Raw genomic sequence first — 23,185 nt, forward strand, 5'->3', positions numbered from 1 at the left:
TTAAATCTGTGGATTTAATTATCCTCAAAGTCGGAATTAATTCACGACTTGGTAAATCATGCGAAGATAAACTCCAACTTGATAACACAACTTAGCTAAGTTGGTTATAACTCGGATTAATAATCATTCATCAACTCAAAGATTCTCATTGCGGTCTTAAACGCGCGAAAATAAATAAGCATACTGTTAGCTAAGTAACTTTGTCACCAAGATTCATAAATTCAGAAACATGATAGAAAACATAAAACTTCAATTACTGGCAGATAGGTAAATAAACACACAATACTGTAATTAAAATACTGATAAAAGAGCGGGTTACTACACAGCAGCAGCAGCTCCTTGGTGAACTCGGCGGTAGCAGCAGCACCCGACGGCAACAGCAACGGCAGCAGCGGCAGTGCGCCGCCCGCCGGGCGCGCAGCGCGCAGAGCGCGCAGGCGCAGCCCCGGGCGCGCACCGCCCCTGCCGGTGGCTTCCAGCCCTCGCCCAGCACCTGCCCACCTTGCCTTCAGCGTCCAGACCGACCAGAGAACAGCAGCGGCCGCGCGGTCGCCGATCTGGGCGCGCTGCGCACGGTGTGCACGCACCCGCGTGCGCGCTGCCCTTCGGCGCCCGCAGCCCCTCGCTCCCGGTCACGAACGCCTCGCCTCGCCACGCCTCGCCACGGACCAGCAACCTCGGTGACAGCAGCACGCAGCAGCGCAGCCGCCTGACCAGGCGCGCGCAGCGCACGGTGCCGAAGCGCCCGTGCGCGCGCGGCCCTCGGCGCCGCGGCTGCCCGTGCCACACCGTGTCCGTGGCAACCTCCTTACACCTTCCTCGTCGTTGATTCGTCGTCATCCTCATTTCGTTCCTCAATTTTACAGATTTACAACGGAAAAAACAAATACAATTGAAAACCTAATCTAACCACGGATTTTCTCGTGGTGAAAAACGATTACAACGTCTAACGACGTATTCCACGAATCAACGAATCACGAAGAACAACAGCAGTTAATAACAACGCACATTATTAATCGTACATAAATTAATAATAGAGCCAAGAATTTAATCCTGGGCTCTGATACCAATTGAAGGAATATTAAATTGAATTAATACTCGATTGCCCGATGATCGTTTCTTGGATTATTATTAATTCATCATACAACGATTAAATCCTAACATGCTCCTATGAATTTAACAGCTGCACATAGGTGTTAGGAAAACTTACTTGAGAATCGGATGCACAAACTGTTGATGATCGCGTCGAAAGAATTTGACTCTAGCTCTGATCTTCTCGACTGTATCCCGCTCAATTCCCAACGTTGGATGGACAACGAGCTATGGAAATTCCCAAGACAGAATGGCCACACACGTTTCCTGCGCCTCCCTCTGCTCTCAAAACCCTAATTTTTATCAGTGTGTTTTCCTGAGAGCTGACAGCTGTATTTAATAATACAGAAAAGAGGAGGAGGCGCCAATCTCTATGTGAGGGCCGAAAATCTGTCTTCTTGGGCTAGGAGACATTGGGCCAGCCCAGGGACCAGATACAAGGAATAAAGATGGGCCTCAAATAAATTAATTTATCTATGGTCAGCCCAGACCATAATTAATTTATAAATATCAGTTCATTCCACTAGAGAACCGATACTGACTTACCCCTTTATTGTCAGTGATGAGTCGGGGCTTGTATTTAGACTTATTAAATCTCTGTATTTAAAATATCCGACATCCATTAATTAATTAGAGCTCTGACAGCTTAAATTAATTAATCTCTTAATAATTCCTTAAGCAGTACCACTCAAACTTTATTATTACGCCTGAACTTAATCAACCTGCAGGGTTTAGCGTAATAAACCTTATTGAGCTCCTTAAGGGGATGTCATTATCCTATACCGGATACGGGTACTAATACAGATAATCAAATATCATATATTAACCGCTATCACCCAAGATACAGAGTACTCGAGTTAGTATATAACTTTCACCCATAGTAAGTCAAAGTGATATACGAATTAATATATATATCTTAATACTTATTAGTATTAAAATTTATAAGTCACCGAGATCTTTATTCTTCACTTAAGTCAGATAGAAGAATACATCTCAAACTGTGGTCCTATCAATACGTAATGACGTACCAGTCTAGACAAGTAGCCAAGACAAACTACTTCCATCTATACTGCAGCCTAAACCAATAACTTGTCCTAGAGTTATTTCGGCTGTGATCATATTATATCTCTTAAGGTTATTCCAATTATATGGTCTTCTGTGATCTACAACACACCATATAATCTACTTATACAGAGATAAAGAACATGCATATGCAATCATGAACACAATCAGATAGGAGATAAGAATAGTGAAAACAGGAATCATTGTATACAAGCATAAAGTTCTTGCTTTCAGTATACAAATCCAACAGGGGCTAGTAACATGAAGGGTGAGATAAATGGTCTCAAGACCTTAATTATGCAAGACACCCCAAGTGCCTACTATGTCCATTGTTTTGCTCATCAACTTCAACTAACTCTTGTAGCCGTTGCTAAAAAGAACAATGATTGTGTTTGGCTCTTTGATACGCTTGCAACGTTGTTGAATGTGATTGGAGTTTCTTGTAAAAGAAGAGAAATGCTTCGAGAATTTCAAGCACAAAAAATTGCTCAAGCTTTGGAAGTTGGTGAACTTGATACGGGATCCGGGTTAAATCAAGAACTTGGTTTGAAGAGGCCGGGAGAAACTCGTTGGGTTACAAAACTCTTGTGAATGTCATGAACTTGTTTTCTACTATTGTTAAAGTTCTTGTGATGATTGGGGAGAATGGCTCTAATTCGGATGATAAGGTGAAAGCTTAAAGTATTTTGTACCCACTAGAATCATTTGATTTTATTTTCATGGCACAACTAATGTCTACTATACTTGGGTACACTAATGATTTGTGTCTTGCTCTGCAAAGAAAGGATCAAGATATTGTTGGTGCTATGAGACTTGTCACTTTGACAAAAGTTGTATTACAGAAAATGAGGGAGAATGGATGGGAGGCTCTTTTAGATAAAGTTACCTCATTTTGCAATGATAATGACATTGGTGTTCCAGATATGGAGTCTCGATATATCCCTCAAGGAAGATCAAAGCGTTTTGCTCAACAAGTTTCATATCTTCATCATTTCCGAGTTGACATGTTTCTAGAAGTAATTGATTTACTACTTCAAGAACTTGACAATCGATTTGATGAGGTCAATATGGAGTTGTTTATATGCATGGCTTGCTTAGATCCTAAAGATGGCTTCTCTTCTTTTGACAAGGAAAAGGTACTCAAACTTGCAACTTTTTATCCATCTGAATTTTCAAGCATTGATTTGATGGCTCTTGAATGCCAACTTGATATATTTATGGAGGACATGAAAAGAGATGTTGGGTTTCAAAATTTACAAGATGTTAGTTCTCTTTTGATGAAGCTTGTTGAAACTAAGAGACATGTGACTTATCCTCTAATATTTTTGCTCATCAAGTTGGTGTTGATTATTCCTGTTGCTACTGCAAGTGTAGAGAGAGCATTTTCTGGAATGACGTATGTCAAGAATAGGCTACGAAATAGCATGGGTGATCAAGTTCTAAATGATTGTTTGGTTACTTTCATTGAGAAAGATATGTTTCTACAAGTTTCCGATGACGAGGTTGTGAAACGCTTTGAAGAAATGAAGACTCGTCGAAAGATAAATTAGATAGTTATGTAATTTTCTTTTGTATTCTTAACAATATTTTGGAATGTAATGTTTTTAACATTAAATATCTTTTACTTTTATGCTTATGAAAAAAAAAATTGCACCCCCAATTTTAAAATCCTGGATCCGCCACTGATGGGAACAGTTATGCCCGCTACTGCTACCACTGCTCCTACGTCGGGACCGGTCAATGTCCCTATTACTGAACAAATTTTAGCCATGCTCAATTACGCAACTATGCGCTCACTGATGGGCATCACTCAACCCATCACCACACCAGAGGGAATTCTAACTGCTCAAAGGACAGTTCCCACGCCTGCGCAGGCCAAGGAAGGAGGGGAAGCGATAGCTGTGCAGCCAGAGGAGAACAAGGGGGAAGATGGGGAGAAGAACAAGCGGAAGTTCATTACGAACAACGTTCAGATCGAGGATGTAACTGACTCCACTAGTGGGACTACTCCGCAGCGCAGTCTGGGAGTGCACAAAGGCAATGACAAACTTAAGGAGAAAGTATCGTTCCTTCGAAGCCAACTGAAGAGTTTGGAAACAGAGCTAAAAGAACATGATCGTAACACGGAGGTGAACGAGTTTCCTGATCAATACGAACCAAGGTCGGAAGAGCCCAGGAGGGAGCTGCCCAAAAGAAGTCGGTGCAGACCTACTGAGACCATATTTACGAAAAAGAGAGAAGGACGAAACAACGACACTACTATGATGCCTTTGATCAACAAGAGTTCGTTTTCAGATGAAATACTGCTGGAGCCTTTACCGGCAAACTACCGTCCCATCTCACTAGACTACGATGGCACTACCGACCCGGAGGTGCATTTAGCTCGTTTTGAGGGCCTAGCTGCCCTGCATCAATATGGGGAGGGAATCAAATGTAGGATCTTCGCCACAACTCTATCTGGAATGGCTCAACGATGGTTTCATAACTTGGGGACTGACTCTATTCAATCCTATGGTGACCTCTACCTCATGTTCATGAGACAGTTCGCCAGTTCAAAAAGGGTCGGGAGAACAGCCATTTCTTTAATGGATATCAAGCAGGAACCGCAAGAAACGCTTCGAGAGTACGTGGCCAGATTCAATGTAACAGCGCTGGACATACCAGAGGCGGAATCTCAAATCAAGCAATACGTTTTTGCTAGAGGATTAAAGCAAGGTCCGCTTTTTGAAACACTTCAAATTAAACCGCCGACCAGTTTTGAAGACATTATGGCAACAATACCGGGGTATCTTCAGTTAGAAGATGCAAAAATGGCAAGAAAGGCGGAGGCAGAAAAACTCAAGCCTAAGAAGCAAGATAGCATAGATGCTGGGGACAAGTATATCACGAGAAACCCATATCGGGGATTACCCCCTAGAATACCAACCATGGCAGTAGAGACTGGAGCTGCTCTGTTGATGACGGTACAGCCAGAAAGGAGAGAGGAATGCGGGGGTTATCGAGATGATCTACGGAACCAGACCCAGTGGAATCGTCACGTTGACGAGATTTTTCACCAGATTAAGGGAGAGAATTATTTCAGAGCTCCAAGAGACTACCACCCAGGCATGCCAAATCCAGGGAAGAATAATCTATTATGTGAGTATCATAATTGTTATGGACATCCCACCCGAGACTGTGGACACTTGAAACATCAACTGGAAATTTTAGTGAGGAAAGGGTTCCTAAACCAGTATATAGAGAGGCCCCGGGGCGCATCCAGGGAGCGCTGCTATGATGAGTACAAAGGAGATAGGGACAACGGGCGGCGCAGACGAGATGACTTTTGCCGTGATCATGATGATAGGGACAGAAGGGACAGACATGAAGAGATGAGAGAAAGAAGGGATCATAGACGAGACAGTCAGGACATACATAACCCCGCGAATCATGCTCAATATGATAGAGCAGTACATATGATTACGGGGGAAAATAATATACCAACATCTAACAGAGCCAAAAAATAAATTGCCCGCGCCGTCAGGTCTGGGTATTACGATCAGTCACTCATGGCAGTTAGCACCGTATCGGATGAGCCTATAATATCTTTCGGACCAAGGGATGCTAGACCTTTACTTTATCCCTATGACGACGCCTTAGTGTTTTCTACCATTGTGGCGAACGTACTGGTGCACCGCATATTTGTCAACTCAAGCAGTGCCGTCAACATATTATACTTAGAATGCTGGCGAGCGATGGGATTAGAGGCTAAACTGGAATCCACTGTGGCTCCTCTTTATGGTTTCTCGGGGGAATCCGTAATACCGGTGGGAACAATTGAGTTGCCAGTAACAATAGGGCAAACGGGTGAAAGAAAGACTCGTATGGTCAGATTCCTAGTTATCGATGCACCAAAACCTTCCTACAACATAATCTTTGGGAGACCAGCATTGAATTCTTTCAAAGCTGTAATTTCCGCCCTCTATCTAAAGATGAAATTCCCCTTGGAGGGAGGAAAAATTGGAGAAGTATGGGGAGACCAGGCTGTGTCGAAAAAATGTCATGTGCAAATGCTAACTCAATACTTGAGGCAGAAAAGGGAGGGATCGGCGCAGCAAGAAGAGATAATCAAAAAAGGAAAAACCGGAATGGTTACTGCTTCAGAGCCCGAGCGTACAGAAATGGCAGAGTTACGGGAGGGGAATGATAAGATCCCTTTAGTCACTACCAGTGACATGTGCATGGTTGTCGAACCTTTCACGGACAAGGAAGGATTCACTACCAAAATTGGGGCACACATGGAACCCGGATTACAAAAGTGATTGCTTGCTTGCGCAGAAACGCAAATGTTTTCGCATTCAGCACAACAGATTCAAAAGGTATCGACAGGGAACTAGCCGAGCATCGGTTGAACGTAGACCCCACAGTTAAGCCGGTGAAACAAAAGACAAGGCACTTCGGCGCTGAGAAAGACGCCGCTATTTGGGAACAAGTACAAGCATTGCTAGAAGCTGGGCACATTGTGGAAGTTCAATATCCCGAATGGGTCTCCAACGCAATCATGGTAGAAAAGAAAGATAAGACCTGGAGGATGTGTGTAGATTATCATGACCTCAATGCAGCTTGCCCGAAAGATTGTTACCCGTTACCACGAATTGACCAATTAGCGGATGCTACCTCAGGGTGTGAACTTTTGTCAATGATGGACGCTTATCAAGGGTACCATCACGTCAAGATGCATCGGGACGATGTTATTAAGACAGCATTTGCAGTCCACGTAGGGATCTTCGCATATTTGAGTATGCCGCTTGGGCTCAAAAATGCAGGAGCCACGTATCAAATGATGATTGACAAAATTTTTAGGGATCAGCTAAAGAGGAACGTATCGGTTTATGTAGACGATATGTTGGTATGTAGTGCCGAAGCACATACACATGCTGACGACTTGGAGGAAATCTTCTCGGTAGTGCGAAAGTACAGACTCATGCTTAATCCGGCCAAATGCACTTTCGGGGTTCAGTCGGGAAAATTTCTGGGATACAAAGTCACACCCGAGGGGATAGAGGTGAATGCAGACAAGGTTCGAGCTATTCTGGACATGACAGCGCCGCGGAACATCAAAGAGATACAAACATTGAATGGAAGAATAACTACGCTGAGCCGGTTCATATCAAGGTCGGCGGAGAGAAGCTTACCTTTCTTCAAAATTCTAAGAAAAGGAAGCCGGTTCGAGTGGACCAGCGAATGTCAACGAGCCTTTGAAGACCTCAAGAGGTAGCTTACGGAGCTACCCATCTTAACCAAGCCAGCGCCGGGAGAGTCGTTGTATCTATACATTTCAGTGGGAGTAGAATCGTTAAGTACTGTGCTAGTAAGGGAAGAAAGGGGAATCCAGAAGCCAATATACATCGTGAGCAAAATCATTCAAGGAGCCGAGCTTAGATATACCGCAGCAGAAAAGATAGCCTATGCTATCATGATCACGGCGAGAAGATTGCGTCCCTACTTCCTATCACATAAAGTGATTATTAGAACAGCGCTGCCTTTTCAACAGATCCTGGGCAGACCAGACCTTGCAGGAAGAATGGTAAAATGGGCTATTGAACTGGGAGAGTATGACGTAGTATTCGAACCCCGCACAACCATCAAGGCGCAAGCCTTGGCTGATTTCATTCAAGAAATCACAAGGTGGCCACTGCGAGGGCCATGGACGGCACAGGTCGACGGTTCCGTCACCAAGGAGGGGTGTGGACCTGGAATTTACATTGAATCACCGGAAGATGGGATCTACCAGTTCGCAATTAAATTTGAGGACAAATTGTCAAATAATGAGACAGAATATGAAGCAATAATCAGGGCTGCCCACATCTTAAAAGAGCTCAGAGTAGATGTCGCTATTATCAAGACCGATTCTCAATTGGTAGCACAGCAATTAAGGGCTGAGTGTGAAGTCAGAGATGACAGAATGAGAGCTTACTATGATCAGATGCAGGAAATCAAGAAAAAATTTGAGGAATTGGAAATAGTACAAATACCGCGGGAGGAGAACCAAAAGGCAGATTTATTAGCGAGAGTTGCTAGCGCAGTCGAACAAACGTGGAGCGATGAGATCACACTCCTATTTGAGCCAAAAAGGGGTTCAGTGGTGCAGACCTACGCAGTTGAAATTGGAAATGATTGGAGAATTCCAATTATCCATTTTTTACGAACAGGAGAAAGAATGGAGGGAGACGTCGCAAAATATGCTAAATACGAAAAATTTTGCCTCATCAACGATCAACTCTACAAAAGGTCTTTCACACATTCGTTCCTTAAATGTTTGTCACCAAAAGAGGCACAGTTTGCGTTAAAAGAGGTCCATCAGGGTTGCTGTGGAAATCATGCGGGGTACAAAGATCTAACCAGGAATATCATCAGAGCTGGGTTTTACTGGCTGGCGTCGACAAAGAGGCCAAAGCTTACGTGAAGAAATGTGAATCTTGCCAAAGACATGCGCCAAGAATTAACCTCCCAGGGGAGGAAATGGGGGCAATGTACTCAGCACACCCTTTCGACAAGTGGGGAATTGATATCGTAGGCAAATTGCCAATAGCGCTGGGAGGAAAGTGCTTCCTAATAGTAGCGGTGGATTATTTCTCGAAGTGGGTGGAGGCAGAAGCCGTAACGAAGGTAGATGAGGCCACCGTTGAAAAATTCATCTGGAAGAATATCTGTTGTAGGTACGAGGTGCCTAGAGTTTTAGTATCAGACAATGGAGCTCAGTTCACTAACCAAAGAATCGAGGACTTTTGTTCAAGGATGGATATCAAGCAAAGATTTGTTTCAGTGGCTCATCCCCAAGCCAATGGACAAGTGGAATTGGCTAATCATACCATCTGTGAGGGTATTAAAAAGAGGTTGGAAAGGAGCAGAGGACGTTGGGCGAAGGAATTGGATACGGTCTTATGGGCACTATGTACCAGCCTAAAAACAACAACGGGAGAAGCTCCGTTCACTTTGGTCTACGGTTCAAATGCGGTCATACCCGCGGAAGTAAGGTTAGAGTCACATCGAATCTGTGCCTATGACCCAGCGCAGAACGAAGAGCTGCGTCGGCTCGAGCTAGATCTGATAGACTTAAAAAGGGAAGAGGCCCAAGTCAGAGCAGCCAAATATAAGAGTATTATCGAAGCAGGATACGATAAGAGGGTCAAGCAGCGCCGACTCCAGAAAGGGGACTTAGTGCTTAAGCGTGCAGATGCTTTGAAGACCACCAGAAAATTCGAAGCTAATTGGGAGGAACCTTATATCATCACCGAAGTCTTAGGAGGCGAAACTTATCATCTGTCCGATCAAGAAGGGAGATCTCTCACAAGGCCATGGAATAGTAATCATCTCAAGAAATTCTACGTGTAATTTTCAATTACGATCTCTCACTATGTAGACCAGATACTCTTTTTTCCCACAGGGGTTTTAACGAGGTCTGGGACCATGGTCATCATCAATAAAGATCTATGGTTTTAGGGAACATCTATCTCCTTCATATTATTGTTTCGACTAGCATAATCTTTGATATGGACCCCCATGACTGCGCAGACATAAAAGCAATGCTGACACTGCAGAAACTAAGTCATTAATTGCACGACGAAGGCATGAATTGCAAAAACTAAGGCATTAATTGCACGACGAAGGCATGAATTGCAAAAACTAAGGCATTAATTGCACGACGAAGGAATGAATTGCAAAAACTAAGGCATTAATTGCACTACGAGGGCATGAATTGCAAAAGCTAAGGCATTAATTGCACAACGAGGGCAATTGCAAAGGCTAAGGCATTAATCATTTGGAACCACAAAGATCCAAGCCTCTAGGCAGCGCAAACTGTCATTTCAAGTCCGCGCAGACAAGCGTATTGTATATATCATCGGTCGGAGTCCCGTTACTCAATTATTGGTTCAAAAATTCAAATACGCACAGATGAGCGGAGCACTAATCTAAAATGTTGACCATAATTGTCATCTAAGCATAGTTCAACCTTGCCATTTTCTCTTACATCAACAATGGAAGGATTATGAATAACAAGCAACATTTACGGATATGCAGCGTGGAAATAACGAATAATTTTCAAGACAAGAAAAGTAAAGGATATCACAAGGGAAAGATACGAGAAGAAATCATTCATCTAGATAATGAGCACATCATCTCAGTCCGCTATCACAAAAGGTTTACACCACCATAATAACAGTCAAAGTTTTTTCTACATCGAATATTGAAACACGTGGAGTCTAGGGGTTGGGAGTCGGGTTTGGAGGGTCCTCCGCCTGCAGAGACTCGTCCGCACTGCTGCTGCTGCTATGGCCGCCAGAGGGATTGGGCTGCACAGACCTATGAGCTGGAGATGTCGGCACCGCCTGAACTACGGGGGCGGGCTCGTAGAACACCCCGCCACCAGGGAAGTTACCCCGTACTGAACGAATTCGGGAGCGAATGGCGTCGAGATAGGGCGTCCTCACGAAGGGCTCTTTGGGCAATGGATCAGCGCTGCGTCCCGTCACAAATAGGCGAATAGCCTTGTCTACGACCGGGAACCACCACTCCGGAGATTTCAGCGCTTCCGCGTTGATACCCAGAATTTCTCCAAGGCCGCTTGAGTCGACGGCATTCAGCACAGTGTCGTTCTCGCACAAAGCCTGTTGTTCAAGAGAGGCTTGTGTCAAGTTGAGGGTGGCACGGGCAGATTCCCTGACAAGCCATTGCAGCGCCGGGGCCACAACATTTAGAAACTCGGGGGTGTGCAGGAACTTGTTGATGGTCTCCATCAAGATGATGCGCAGAAATTCATGCCCCTCCGAGGAGAGGAAGTAGCACAGCCGATATTGGTCAGCTCCACGCCTGAAAGCCTGTTTCCCCTTGGCCACGATCTGCTTCTCAAGGGCGGTCATTTTCTGCGAGCAATCCTGAACAATCGCTGCGATTTTCTCTCCCTTTTCACGGTTCACGCGCGCCAGCTCCTCCCGAACCTGGGCCAACTCCGCGTCAACAGATAGCCTCTCGGCCTTCAATATCTCGTTCTCTTCTCGCAAGCGGCGAGATTCTTCTTCGGCGTTGGTGCATCTAGCCAGCGCCGCCAGGAATTCTCTATCTTTTTCCTGGATCTCGCCCTCCACGCGGAGAAGGCTCCGAGAGTAGGCTAGGCATTCGACTCTAGCCTGCGTAGATAACGTATAAGAGAAATTAAGGGGACGATCATAAAATTCAATATAAGGGGAAATAGATAATACGACGTTACCGCTTCAATCATCAGTACAAGGTTGTCGGCCATCTGTCGACGCTCCAAAGATTCCCGAGCCTGGAGATCGGAGGGAGCAATTTGGGCGACCATCTGAGACCGACATTCCTTGCCAGTCAAGTCTGCAAGGGCACGAGGGGCAATGCCTGCCCCAGAGGTCATCCCGCCCTCGAAAAGGCGGGGTGAAGAAGCGAGGATCCTGGCAGAAGAGTCAGCCTCTTCTGAGGTCAGTTGCACCGGCACTGACTGCGCAGCCGGCGCCGTCTTTTTTTTCTTCTTCTGCTGGGGCTATTTTTTGGTGGGGGGTCCTTTTCGTTTTCTTTGTACCAGGGGAATGTTGTCCCCCGTATCTTCATCATCCCACTCCTCATCATGAAGCAGAGGGGGACTGCGGGAGGGATGAACGGGTCGGGGTTAACGAGACGCCGAAGAACCCGCCGCAATGGCTTGGGCGGCGCTGCCAACCGTCTATGCAACTGGAGCAGAGGGGCCAGCTCCTGTTTGAACAAAGCTGAAACTAGGGATGACACCGTGTTCGACTGTCTTCCACGTATCCATACCTAGCACAAATTAACCAGTACGAAAAACACATCAGAAATATATTTCAGGAAATGACACAAGCATCAGTAAGATAAAAAGCACAAATATGGGCACAGAACAAAACAAACATCAATGTGAAATACAACACATAATACCCGCAGCGGACAATGGATAGCGGGAGAATAAGCCTGCGCCGGCTAAAATAGAGGGCCTAACTACTAGTTCATTCACTTTCAGAACATTTGCGTTACGGGCCTCAGCTAATGCCTTTAGAAGGCTATCCTCAAGGTCGTTAACGCGTTCGGAGTCGGAAGGGGCGAGATGCTTTGCGCGGTGCCACTGAACTTGGGCGTCGGCGCCAAGAATGTCTGGCCAGGAGCCATAACGAGTTTGGAAAAAAAATATTTGTCATGAAAATTTTTGTCTAAGGAGGTCAGCTTATTCATAAAAGCCATATGCCCCTCGGATTTGGAAGTAAAATTATAGTGGGATCCAGTCCTTTTCAGGACATGGGTCTTATGGAATAGGGTGGCGCTGTAAGGATAGTTATTAGCGGTGCAGACTATATGTAACAAATGGGCCCGACGAATAGAGGAAGGAGAGAGTTGGAAAAAAGGGATTCCGTAGCGGTTACATACGTCAAGCAAGAAAGGGAAAGGCGGGATTCGTAACCCTGCATCAATTTGATGCACCCAAATTGGAATGGTGTCAGGATTAATGGCCCGGACCTTAAAGTCTGGATCAGCAGGTTCAATACGGAGGACTTTCCTCACTATTTTAATGGCCCGGATGTCAAGAGTAGACTGGGAAAGTTGGGATCCCGCGTCGGCCATGAATTACGCAGAGCTTTGAAGAAGGGTAAAGATAAAATGGAAAAGGGAGATGACGAAAAGGTCGTCGAAAAAAGATTAAAGTATTATGAACCAGGAGAAGGTAGAGAAAATGGGTACCTGGGACAAAACTTAGCGGCGGGGAAAGCAGGAAGAGGAATGGGGGCAGCCGGCGAAGGAGAGGGAGAGGTCGAGGAGGGACGAAACACCAGCAAATATAAGGGAAGGAGAAGAAGGAAAGACGAAGAGGATGATAGGTATTTATAGGGAGGGGAATTCAAAGGGACGGAAGAGAGGGAAATTATTAGGGTTGAGATGCGTGCAGAAAAAGAAGGGCCCAGATCATGCCGTGAAATGGCGGTTAAAAACGGAGGGCTTAGATTGAGCCGGGAACTGCGAAAAGTTACGTACGGGGAATAGTGAACGTGTCAGTCATTAAACGAGGAGACGTCACTAAAAGGAAAAGTCCTGCGCTGATGGGATTACATCGAAGGCCTGCTGGAGCTACGAAAATTCAAAAAAGACTTCTTTTCGTAGACTAGGGGGAGTAGCTGATGAGGAGTAAAGATCTTATGAGCTACTATATTCTAAAAAGTGGGAACTTATTAACTCAAGTATCAAGAAACTGCTAACCATGACAAATATTGGATCACAATAGGGACATGGAAGCGAGAGTCAGCAACGCCGCCTCTTGCTTAAAGCACGCCTGGTTTAAAGAACGTAGATGCGCTACCCAGTAATTAGAAGTAGAGAAGCCAGCGGCACAGACGGAGGTCTGCGCAGACTGAAACTCACTTAGAATCAACAAGGTTAAAGGGTGGCTCGGCCTTGAGATAACGCCCGAAGAAGACTTAGAAAATGAAGCATTCTTAGCTGGAGCAAAAACTAGAGGGGCGGTTATGCAGACGAGACCAAATTGTAGCGCCGATGAAGAGTTCGATTACGTTCCGTATGAACATCAGCGCAGAAGAAAGCTCATCTAGACAAAGTCAGCGCGGACGAGGGGTGAAAGCAACCAGCGCTGATGGGATGACCGCATGTTCATCATAAAGCTGCAAATTAGTTAGAAAAGGTTTTTGATAGATAGTGATTCGCGATCGTACACCGTATGTGGAGTACGTGTGTGGCCTGTAAAGTCTATTTTACCCTTCGCCCTAATGTAAGTCTATAAATACCTCATGTAATCCATCGTTATAGACACGCGATAATATCTTAAGAAATCTAGAAGTTCTTCATCTACAAGTTTTCTCTTCGTTCTCAATCACACAGGTTAATCTGAATGCCTTCTTCACTCATTTAGATTTAGGTATGAATGTTAAGCTTCACCACCTTCCTTCCCTTGGAAGGAGTATCTGAGCGACGAGTTCATCCCCGATACTGAAGATTCACTCGGCTTCATCGACAATCCGCCGCTTGTGTACTTTTCGTTCTCCATGTCGGAGGCGTTGACGGTGGCCTCCCAGGAGTCGTGGCTTGGTGCATCTGAGGTTGAAGATGAATGAGAGCTTGGGTGCGATCAGAGTCCATCTCCTCCGCTCCGACATACGATCTACCTCCGCCCTTGTCCGGCAAGGCTCAAAAAGTATGAAACCCCCTCCTTTATTACTTTTCTCATTTACTCAGTCATCTGATTTAGGTCAACATACTGACCTTCTCTGTTACGAAACATGGGCATCGGTTTTTCTGAGCGAGGAAACCCCTAGATCCGATGCCAAATTAGAAGATTTAGAGGCAAAATTGGAGGAATTAGAAGGGAAATCTGACGAGTGGTGGCTCACAGCATCCGAAGGCCATCGTAAACTACTCGCCACACTGCTTCCTGCCTTGTTTTGGGTGAGATCTTCCATGTTTTACTATATGGTTGCTTATTTGAAACTGTAATCTTGTTGGATTTTGGTGATTATGCGGCTGCATGTGAGAGTACTAGGGCTTGATGGTTCATTTGGGATCTGAAATGATAAAAATTACTCATACAACAAAATTGGTACACATCTATGAATTTATTTTTTGATGCATGAGTATGAATGTGTGTTGTAGGTGAATTGTGGTGTAGTGTGCTGAATTTGGTGGTGATTTGTGTGCTGAATTTGGTGGTGATTGGTGGTGAATGTGTGCTGAATTTGGTGGTGATTGGTGGTGATTGTGTGCTAAATTGGGTGGTGAATGTGTGCTGAATTGATTGGTGATTTGTGGTGTGTATGTGCTGATTTTGTTCATGGGATGATGCCCACTACTCTACAAAGTAGAGTAATGTTGGTGGCTACCCAAGAATTGTGCATAAAACCATAGCATATCTTGTGCAAAAAATAAAGCTTTCATTCATATTACACTGCCTTACATGTGAAAAGCATACAAAAAATGATTCAAGCACTATTCATTTTCAAAACACAAAAAAAAAATCACACTGCATTTGCACTTGTAGGGAAATGAATGAAATATCCTTGCCCTTGTTTTGATGATACCAAAATCCCTTAGATCTTTTCTACAACTTTAGTATTTTTCGTTGAACTCAAGTGTTAGAGTTCAACATGCTTAGAATAGGTTTCTAGCTTGCTGAGTGATAGACAAAGACCGCGCAACTGAAGTCATTCTTACTGAAGCATCATGAGACATTCCCTGACTGAAGACTGAATATGAGTACCAGTCAGAAGCTACTCAAATGATTCATGTCATCGTAGAATTGAAGCAAAGTGAAAATGCCAACAACCTTTCTACTCTCGATTGAACCAAGAAGTATCAGACACCATGTATGGAGCATTAAATGCAGAGAATTTGACGACCGTCCTTGCAAGGACCAAACTTTCTCTTTTCGTGTAAAGCTGCAGAAGTAACAAGCTCCAAGACTACTCTGATTCAAATCCAAGTATGAATGAGCTTGTGAAGATTGCCACCTCAGCCCATGAAGTGACAACATCTCACAACAGCAGGAATTTCGATGACCTTCTCTCCAACGAAACTATTCAGAACTCCACCTATAAATAGCGCCGAGGATCAACAGCAAATCTTCACCGATTCAATTACATAGCCAAAGCTCTGCAGAAATTGCTACTCAAGCTCAACCTTCACAAAAGATTGAATCGAAGAAGAGAGTCATCAAAGCTTAAGTCATTAGAACTTCTGATCACCAAAACTCTCTTAGCTTTCTAGGCATATATCTCATACATATCCTAAGCCTAGAATTTGATTACGCGAGAGCTTGTTCTCAAGTAATCCTAGCCGAAAGATAAGTTCAAACCCCTCTTTGTTTAGAGTTAAGCGTTTGAAGTTAGAGCGAGTTCAGACCAGTGTTCTGACTCAGAGTTCTTAGTGTGTGTTATCGCACTAAGAGGAGAAAGAGAAATCCAACCCAGTGTGTTGGTGCTGGAACGGTTGTTTCAGTTGTTCAGGTTTGCTTTGCACCCGTAAGCATTGCAGTCAGGTTTGTTGTGCACTCGTAAGCACAAGCGAGTGATTGTCAGATCATTCTCTGGCCGTGGATGTAGGAACGTTGTTTTCCGAACCACGTAAAAATCCATTGTGTTCTTACTTGCTTTTATATTCAGTACTTGCGCATATCTCTGTTTCTCTAATACTGACTAACTGAAAAAAGTAACTAAGGGATTCTAAGTTTAACTGATCAATATTTAAATAGTTAGTTAAATAAGTAACTCTACTCTGTTTTACTTACGATTGAAGCTTTACTTGGACTGAAGTTAATTGACCAGCTCAATTAACTGAAGTCACCCATTGAACCTTTGTTTCAGTGTCAGTCGCCACCTCTTGTCAACTGAACCACACACTTTTAAAGCAGTAAAATTGTCTTTTTAGTACAAAGGTGTTTATTTTAAGTAAACATTTGAAAAATAGCCTACAGGTGTATTCCCCCCACCCCCCAATACACCTGTCCGTTCAACCCTCAAGGACCTAACAACACTATTCAAGCAACATTAAGGCATTGAATTGTGCTTCAATGCCTTCAACTGTTGCTTGATGAATACGTAAGTGATGCTCTAGGTCTTGAATGCCTTCAACTTCACCTTTCTCCCATAGATAAGCTATGAAATCTTTCACCAATTCTGTTGGAACTTCCAAACATAGAGCAAGTATCTCATGTCTTAGCATGGACACTTTCTTCATATGGGGCAGTTTGTAGCAATTGTCACCCTTCACATTCATTATCTCTAACATGTAACCTTGCAAACTTAGGAAAACAAAATTCAATGTCATTGGTGCAAGTTCATTGAAGGAAGAAACAACTTCATTTACTAGAGAATCAACATTGCTGCAAACACTTTCTGTTTGCAGGCTTTGAATAGCCCTAAACCACCCAAGGTCATTGATATTAGTGTCAGGGGAGTTTGCAGGCTGATGTATAATGTTGATGTCAAAACCATCAGCTGATGCACACTCTCTAAACTCTATGTCATCATTTTTGATGTGTGGCCTAGCATTATCTTGTTGAATGAAGATAGTCTTGCATGCAAATGAAGGCCACTTAGCTTTAATGGCTGGAACAAGTTGTTTCATTAATAATTATGTTGTATATTAGAAATGCAGTACAATAACAATCAACAACCAACTCTTAATTAAAAGCATTGAGACTACACTAGAACATCTATTAGTTCAACACCTTTCATTGTAGACCTACAATACATGCATAATTCCTGCCCTAGCCATACCTTAGTGATGAAGCAATCTTTGAGTACTTGTTTTGTCACACTCTGGATTGGCTTTTGCTCAAGTGTCCCTGCTTCCCTATTCTTCCTTGACCTCAGTGCTGGTACCATTTCTGTTAAAGGGAAGATGCCTATCTTCCCATAAAATAGAACACTCCCATCATCACCAAATATTGGTCGGCACACAACACGCAAGAACATTACCTTTGTTATAAACATTTTACTCTTGCAAGTTCTATTTGGCTCAGCCTCTGCTGGAGTTAAATAGAATCTGTAAGAAGATTTGGTGATGTAGAACCACTTCTCATCGATATGGATAGTGTTTTGCATGCACTTGAACTGCAATTTCTCTAGCAACCTGTCATACTCAATATGCTCTAAACAAAACCTCATCCTTAACAGCTTATTTGGGGCTGTAAGGTCAGGTTTTATAGCACTTGTATGAGCCTTGATCTATCCACCTCCCTACGGTACTCTTGCTGCAATTTATGCCACTAGCCAATCTTCTAATGGTTGATCTTTTAGATAACTCAAGGCTTGCAATTAACTCTAGATCAATTTCAACTTTTTTCTCCTTGGTCTACATATTTTCCTGCTTTGTGAACTTATAAACTGATCTTACTGCTGCTTTTACTTTGCTTCAGCCCAAAGACGACAAACGGTTCGCCAAGAGATGCCGAACTTGAGCTCGACAGCCTTCATTTTGCCTCGTGGTGGCTTTCCATTCTTGTTGTCAATGATCAAGAATTGAATTCATGCAACTCTCTCGTCACTTGTCAAATCTTTTATCCTCATTTTCTATTTTTTGGATGTAATGGTAGAATGATTTTAGAATGTGGAATGACTCTATTTTTATAGAGAATATGTGCTGTGCATTTTGTAGAGGGAAAACAATTTGGTGTAATTCGAAACATTTGGCTTGAAATGAAAATTTGGGTTGACAGCTTTATTTTAATATCTTACGCCTTTTTTTGTAATGTGTTCCAGCCATTTTTTTAAGTTTGCCGCTACTTTTAATTTATATTGCAGATTTTGTTTTTTTTTTATTTATTCTATAAACCACTTTATTAAGAAAGAGGGTTAAGGAATAAAATAATTGAAATAAATACTTTAATCTTGTGGTCCCTACTACTTTTACAACTACTTTAACTCTCCTAAATACCCGTGCCAAAAAGTTTTGAGCCATGATTTACGGGACGGATGGAGTATAATTTATATTTTTTTTGAAAAAATAGTATTTTTAAAATTTTTGTCTTTTAAAATTTAGTAAATATTATTTCCACCCTATATAAAATAAAAATTAACACGCTTGACTTTTATATAATCAAAAGTGGATACATTTGTATATTGCCACTTGGCCTTAATTAGTGTTGAGTATTTTCTAAAAAATGCTAGATTACTAATGTTGGATTGCTTGACACGCAGTGGTCAAGCTTTAGTGTATTTATTACCGATGTTTGACTTGAAGAGGTCGAGCATTGCATTTACCACAAATTTACTAATGCTCGACCCGCAGTAGATGAGCATGTCGAGCATTAATGCATTTATCACTAATGTTCAACTTGAATTGGTCAAGCATTTATAGGGATGGCAATCTACCCGCGGGTAGTGGATATCCACGAAAACCCGAAACCATTAGGGTGGGTTTGGATACCATTTGATATCCACGGATAGTTTCGTGGTTGCAATTTACTATCCATTTAATTCGTGGGTATGGGTTTGGATACTTACTATCCATACCCGCGAAACCCGTTTACCCGCGAAAAATACCCGCCAATTACCTGTCAATTATCCGTCAATTACCCGTCAAATATCCACAAAAAATTCTATAAAATATGGGCTTTGAATATATATTTTGAGATTATGAGCTAGCATTTTATATCTTAAAATAGGCCTAGACAATAAGGCCCAAAGTCTAATATTCAGCTAAACCTAAACCTTGATTCCCCTACGCCCCTAACACAGCCATTCAGTCCCCTGACTCCCCTTCAGCTGTTTCTTTCCCTAGCCCTCCTCGCGAAGTCGCTGACCTCCGCCATCCTCCCTTCTCTCAACTCCATCCTCTCAACTCTCAAATTTGTTGTAAATTTATATTTAAATTCTATTTCGTGGGTATCCGGCGGATAGAGGGTATCCGGCGGACAACGGATATCCGACGGATAACGGGTGACGGATACCCGTCGGATAGCGGGTTCGCGGATACCCGACGGGTAGCGGGTATCCGCGGGTAGCGGGTTTGGATACCATTTGATATCCATGGATAGTTTCGTGGTTAGCAACAACTATCCATTTAGTTCGTGAGTATGGGTATGGATAGTCACTATCCATACTTGTCGTACCCGATTGCCATCCCTAAGCATTTAGAACAAAGTTCACGATTTGAGTAATATAGAATATCAAGATGATGTTTTGAATCTACACTTTCATCCGTGATAAAACTTTGTACCTTTTTTTTTGAGAAGTCCACAAAAACACTTATTCAATTTTTGGACTATACCTCACCACTTATAATACTCAATTTACTATTAATTTCAATATTTTCATCACTCTCAATACTAATTACAACACATTTTCACATATTATTTCTACCCTATATAAAATAAAAATTAGCACGCTTGACTTTTTTATAATCAAAAGTGGATACATTTGTATATTGCCACTTGGCCTTATCTTACACCTTAAGAATTAATGGAGCCATATCATACATTACTTGCTACAGCTTCTTAGTGAGACAAGAAATACATTCCCCTAGCTCAAAAATAATCTAAGCTCATGAGCTATAGCTTCAACAAATAATGCCACTAATCTTGTTTGTCTTCATCAAACAGTTCTCCTTAGCTTGATTGATAAGCAATTAATTTCAGTGTAAAACTTGAGCAGGCCACAGCTTCTTCCACATAGAGATCTCTTCTTCCCCATTCAATTTCCTAATCCCTCCATAAAATCCATCCACCTCGTTGCCTTCTTCTCTATGGTCCTTCCTGGTGATGAATTTTCGCCTCCAACGCGATCCCGCCGTGTACTGCCGGAACTCCAGCACCACCGTCTCTGCATAACACCATTGCTACAAGACTCAGGCTCTACTTATGTCAAATTTTCAATTTTTAATCTAATTTATTTTCTATGTCAAAAAAAACAAGTAGAGGTCTGTTTCAGGTTGGCTGGCCATAAGCATTATTGACATTGAGACAGCAGTGATGAGTTTGTTGGTAGAGATTACGACAAGCTATTGGAGAGTTATTCTGATAGGTACAAGGGGAGTCCCACATGCACAACAAATGGGAATCAACAAAGGCCCTACCCATGCCCTCATATATTCAATACAAATACATTTCATTTCATAATATATAAATCCCCATTATATGTATATCTCTTCTCTCACTTACTTTATTAATAATATGAAATAGGAGCATATGGTAGAATTAATTTGTAGCAACTCACCACTATTGTGACACCGGCAGTAGTTGGCGTTGCCATCGCATGTTTCCAAGTGGCCTACAACGCCATACCACCAACCTGCACACAATTCCCGTTCAGTTACGTCTCCTCTACAAATTGAAGTCAATTATGGTGTGAGATATATCCAAGAAAACACAGAGCTATTCACTTGCTCTGCAAATACATATATGTGAATACCAACCATATGGGAAGTCTTTGTTTCGTCTCCATTGGATCTCGATGTGATGGCCGGGGTGGAGGTCGTGTAAGCAATCGGAGATGTGAAGGTGATGTGGTGAAGTAGGAACAAGGGGAGCTCTCAACCTCTCCCATGTCACACCACTCTCTGTTGCACTTGCCCTTGCTCCATGAGCTGGATATCTGCACTCCAACCATCACTCATTCATTACAAAATCCCTACCTCTTCCACACATTCATTTCTACTTTCAAATATCAAAATTAATAATAATTAACCTGGCATTGAAGCTCTCACTTCTCCTATCATAGCTCACCATAGCATCATAGCAAGACAACATAAATCCAACATGACCATTCTGCACACACCAACAACTTCGCATCAACACCTTTCTATATACTTTTAAATTTATCATAACAAAAACAACACATCAAAAATATGGAAATGTTTTATTCATATTAATACTCTAAGATAATATTATCATCAATCATAGTGAAAACTAGGGAAAGAACACAATTAAAAAAAATTCATACTTAACTTGTGAAAAGAGTGGAAATAATGAAAATATATTCAATAAATTATCCACACTATCAAACCAGTGAACAAAAATACAAACATGTGAAAAGAATAAAAAGATATGGAACATATAAAAAGAGTGAATAAATGAAGTTATCCATATCCCAATAAATTAAGCAAGAAAACAGTAGTATTACCTCGCGGTTATAAACCTGAGCAGGAAACCAGAAGTCGCCGGACTCAAGAGCAAGATACTTAGACATAACCGAATCGACGGCGGAAGAGGTCGTCCTCCTCCCAGCGCCGCCGCTCCAAGCAGATCTAATCAGCGCCAAGAGATACCCCATCAGCCCCTTGTGCTTGGCTTGGTTCAACCCTTTTCTTGAAGCGATGTAGCACTCCCATTCACTGTTTGCAGCAGCGCCGATGATTCGCCCCCATTTGCTCTCCATATGCTTCCGCCATAGATGATCGCTCCCGCAGCCGTCTCTGAGGGAAGTGCAGACGCTCGCCATTCGGCACAGCCCCTCCGCCGGGAGCTTCTCCAGGATGCATTCCAGCACCAGCTCCGGCAGGTCCAGCACCGACATCTCCGGCGCCGGCAAGGCGGCGGAGACCTTCGTTTTTGGTGACATTTATTCAAGTGGGAAATGGCGGAGTTGTGGAAGAGGAGTCAAGTGATCAAGAAGAAAAGTAGCATTTCACAACAGAGGCCCAACTAATACTTATATATAAATACAAGAAAAACACACACACACACACACACACACACACACACGTATCTCTGTGTGTTGTGTAAAAGAGCGAAGGCGACCAATAATAGAAAGGAAAAGGATGAGAGCAGTCAATATGCACAAGTTAAAAACTTGAGCTTTGTGGGAGATCAGGAAAAGGGTTTTTTGAAATACGAAAATTCAACCAAATTATAAATAACTCAATAATTCAAATTCTACTCACTTTCTCCTCCGTTGCCTAAAAATATAGTACTAGTATACTTTAAACTTTATTTCGGTCCGTCCGCAATATCGTTTCCACTTCCATTTATAGTTGTAGAGTCCACATAACTCTTTATTCTCTTAATTTTATATTTTCATTAAAAAATACATTTACTGTGGAAACCAAACTACACTCACTACAATATTCACTATTATTTACTATTATCCACCATTTTTCCTAAAATTCGCACCGTCCACAATGTGAAAACGATATTGCGGACGGAAGGAGTATAAAATTATAATTTGATGAAGTTTCGTATAGTTAGATGTAATTAAAAAAAAATAACAGAGAAAATTGTTGAAGAGGTATGGTTTTTATTGGCCAATGCCCACCTAACCCAACTTGTGGGGCTCAAAGGGATAGACAAGAAGTGAAGAAGCAAGCCAAAATCTTTTTCCAGTAATAAAATAGGATTATCTTGTGACATGTATCAAGATCCTTGCCTATAAAAATCTTTGCCTTAAGCACGGCACGGTATCTAAGAAGAAGACCCAAAGTGTAGCATTCATGGTCGGCCCTATTTGCAAGATTCACTCGTTTCATGTAATAAAGTTGGATTCGAATCGAATATTAAATAATTAGATATTGATTCGATAATACCAGTAACATTTTA

General features: G+C 42.6%; 2 protein-coding genes across 3 annotated transcripts; one reads left to right on the forward strand and one right to left on the reverse strand.

Annotated features, from left to right (window-relative positions):
- Positions 1-2,885: 2,885 nt before the first annotated feature.
- LOC131010250 (uncharacterized) lies at positions 2,886-3,704 on the forward strand. Its single transcript, XM_057937724.1, has one exon. The coding sequence runs from the start codon at positions 2,886-2,888 to the stop codon at positions 3,702-3,704; it is 819 nt and encodes a 272-aa protein (XP_057793707.1).
- Positions 3,705-20,021: 16,317 nt separating this feature from the next.
- On the reverse strand, positions 20,022-22,526 carry LOC131016356 (F-box protein At2g32560-like). Of its 2 annotated transcripts, none has more exons than XM_057945056.1 (5): positions 21,774-22,526; positions 21,339-21,418; positions 21,067-21,245; positions 20,868-20,942; positions 20,022-20,474 (listed from the first exon to the last, which is right to left on the reverse strand). In XM_057945056.1, exons 1-5 carry the CDS (start codon positions 22,209-22,211, stop codon positions 20,287-20,289), a joined length of 960 nt encoding a protein of 319 aa, XP_057801039.1. In that variant the 5' UTR covers positions 22,212-22,526; the 3' UTR covers positions 20,022-20,286. The 2 variants fall into 2 exon arrangements, with proteins under 2 accessions (XP_057801039.1, XP_057801042.1); XM_057945059.1 differs by having other exon boundaries at positions 20,022-20,490; positions 21,774-22,520.
- Between the last annotated feature and the right edge of the window lie 659 nt (positions 22,527-23,185).

Source organism: Salvia miltiorrhiza, chromosome 1 (genome assembly GCF_028751815.1).
Source record: "Salvia miltiorrhiza cultivar Shanhuang (shh) chromosome 1, IMPLAD_Smil_shh, whole genome shotgun sequence".
Taxonomy (NCBI): Eukaryota; Viridiplantae; Streptophyta; class Magnoliopsida; order Lamiales; family Lamiaceae; genus Salvia; species Salvia miltiorrhiza.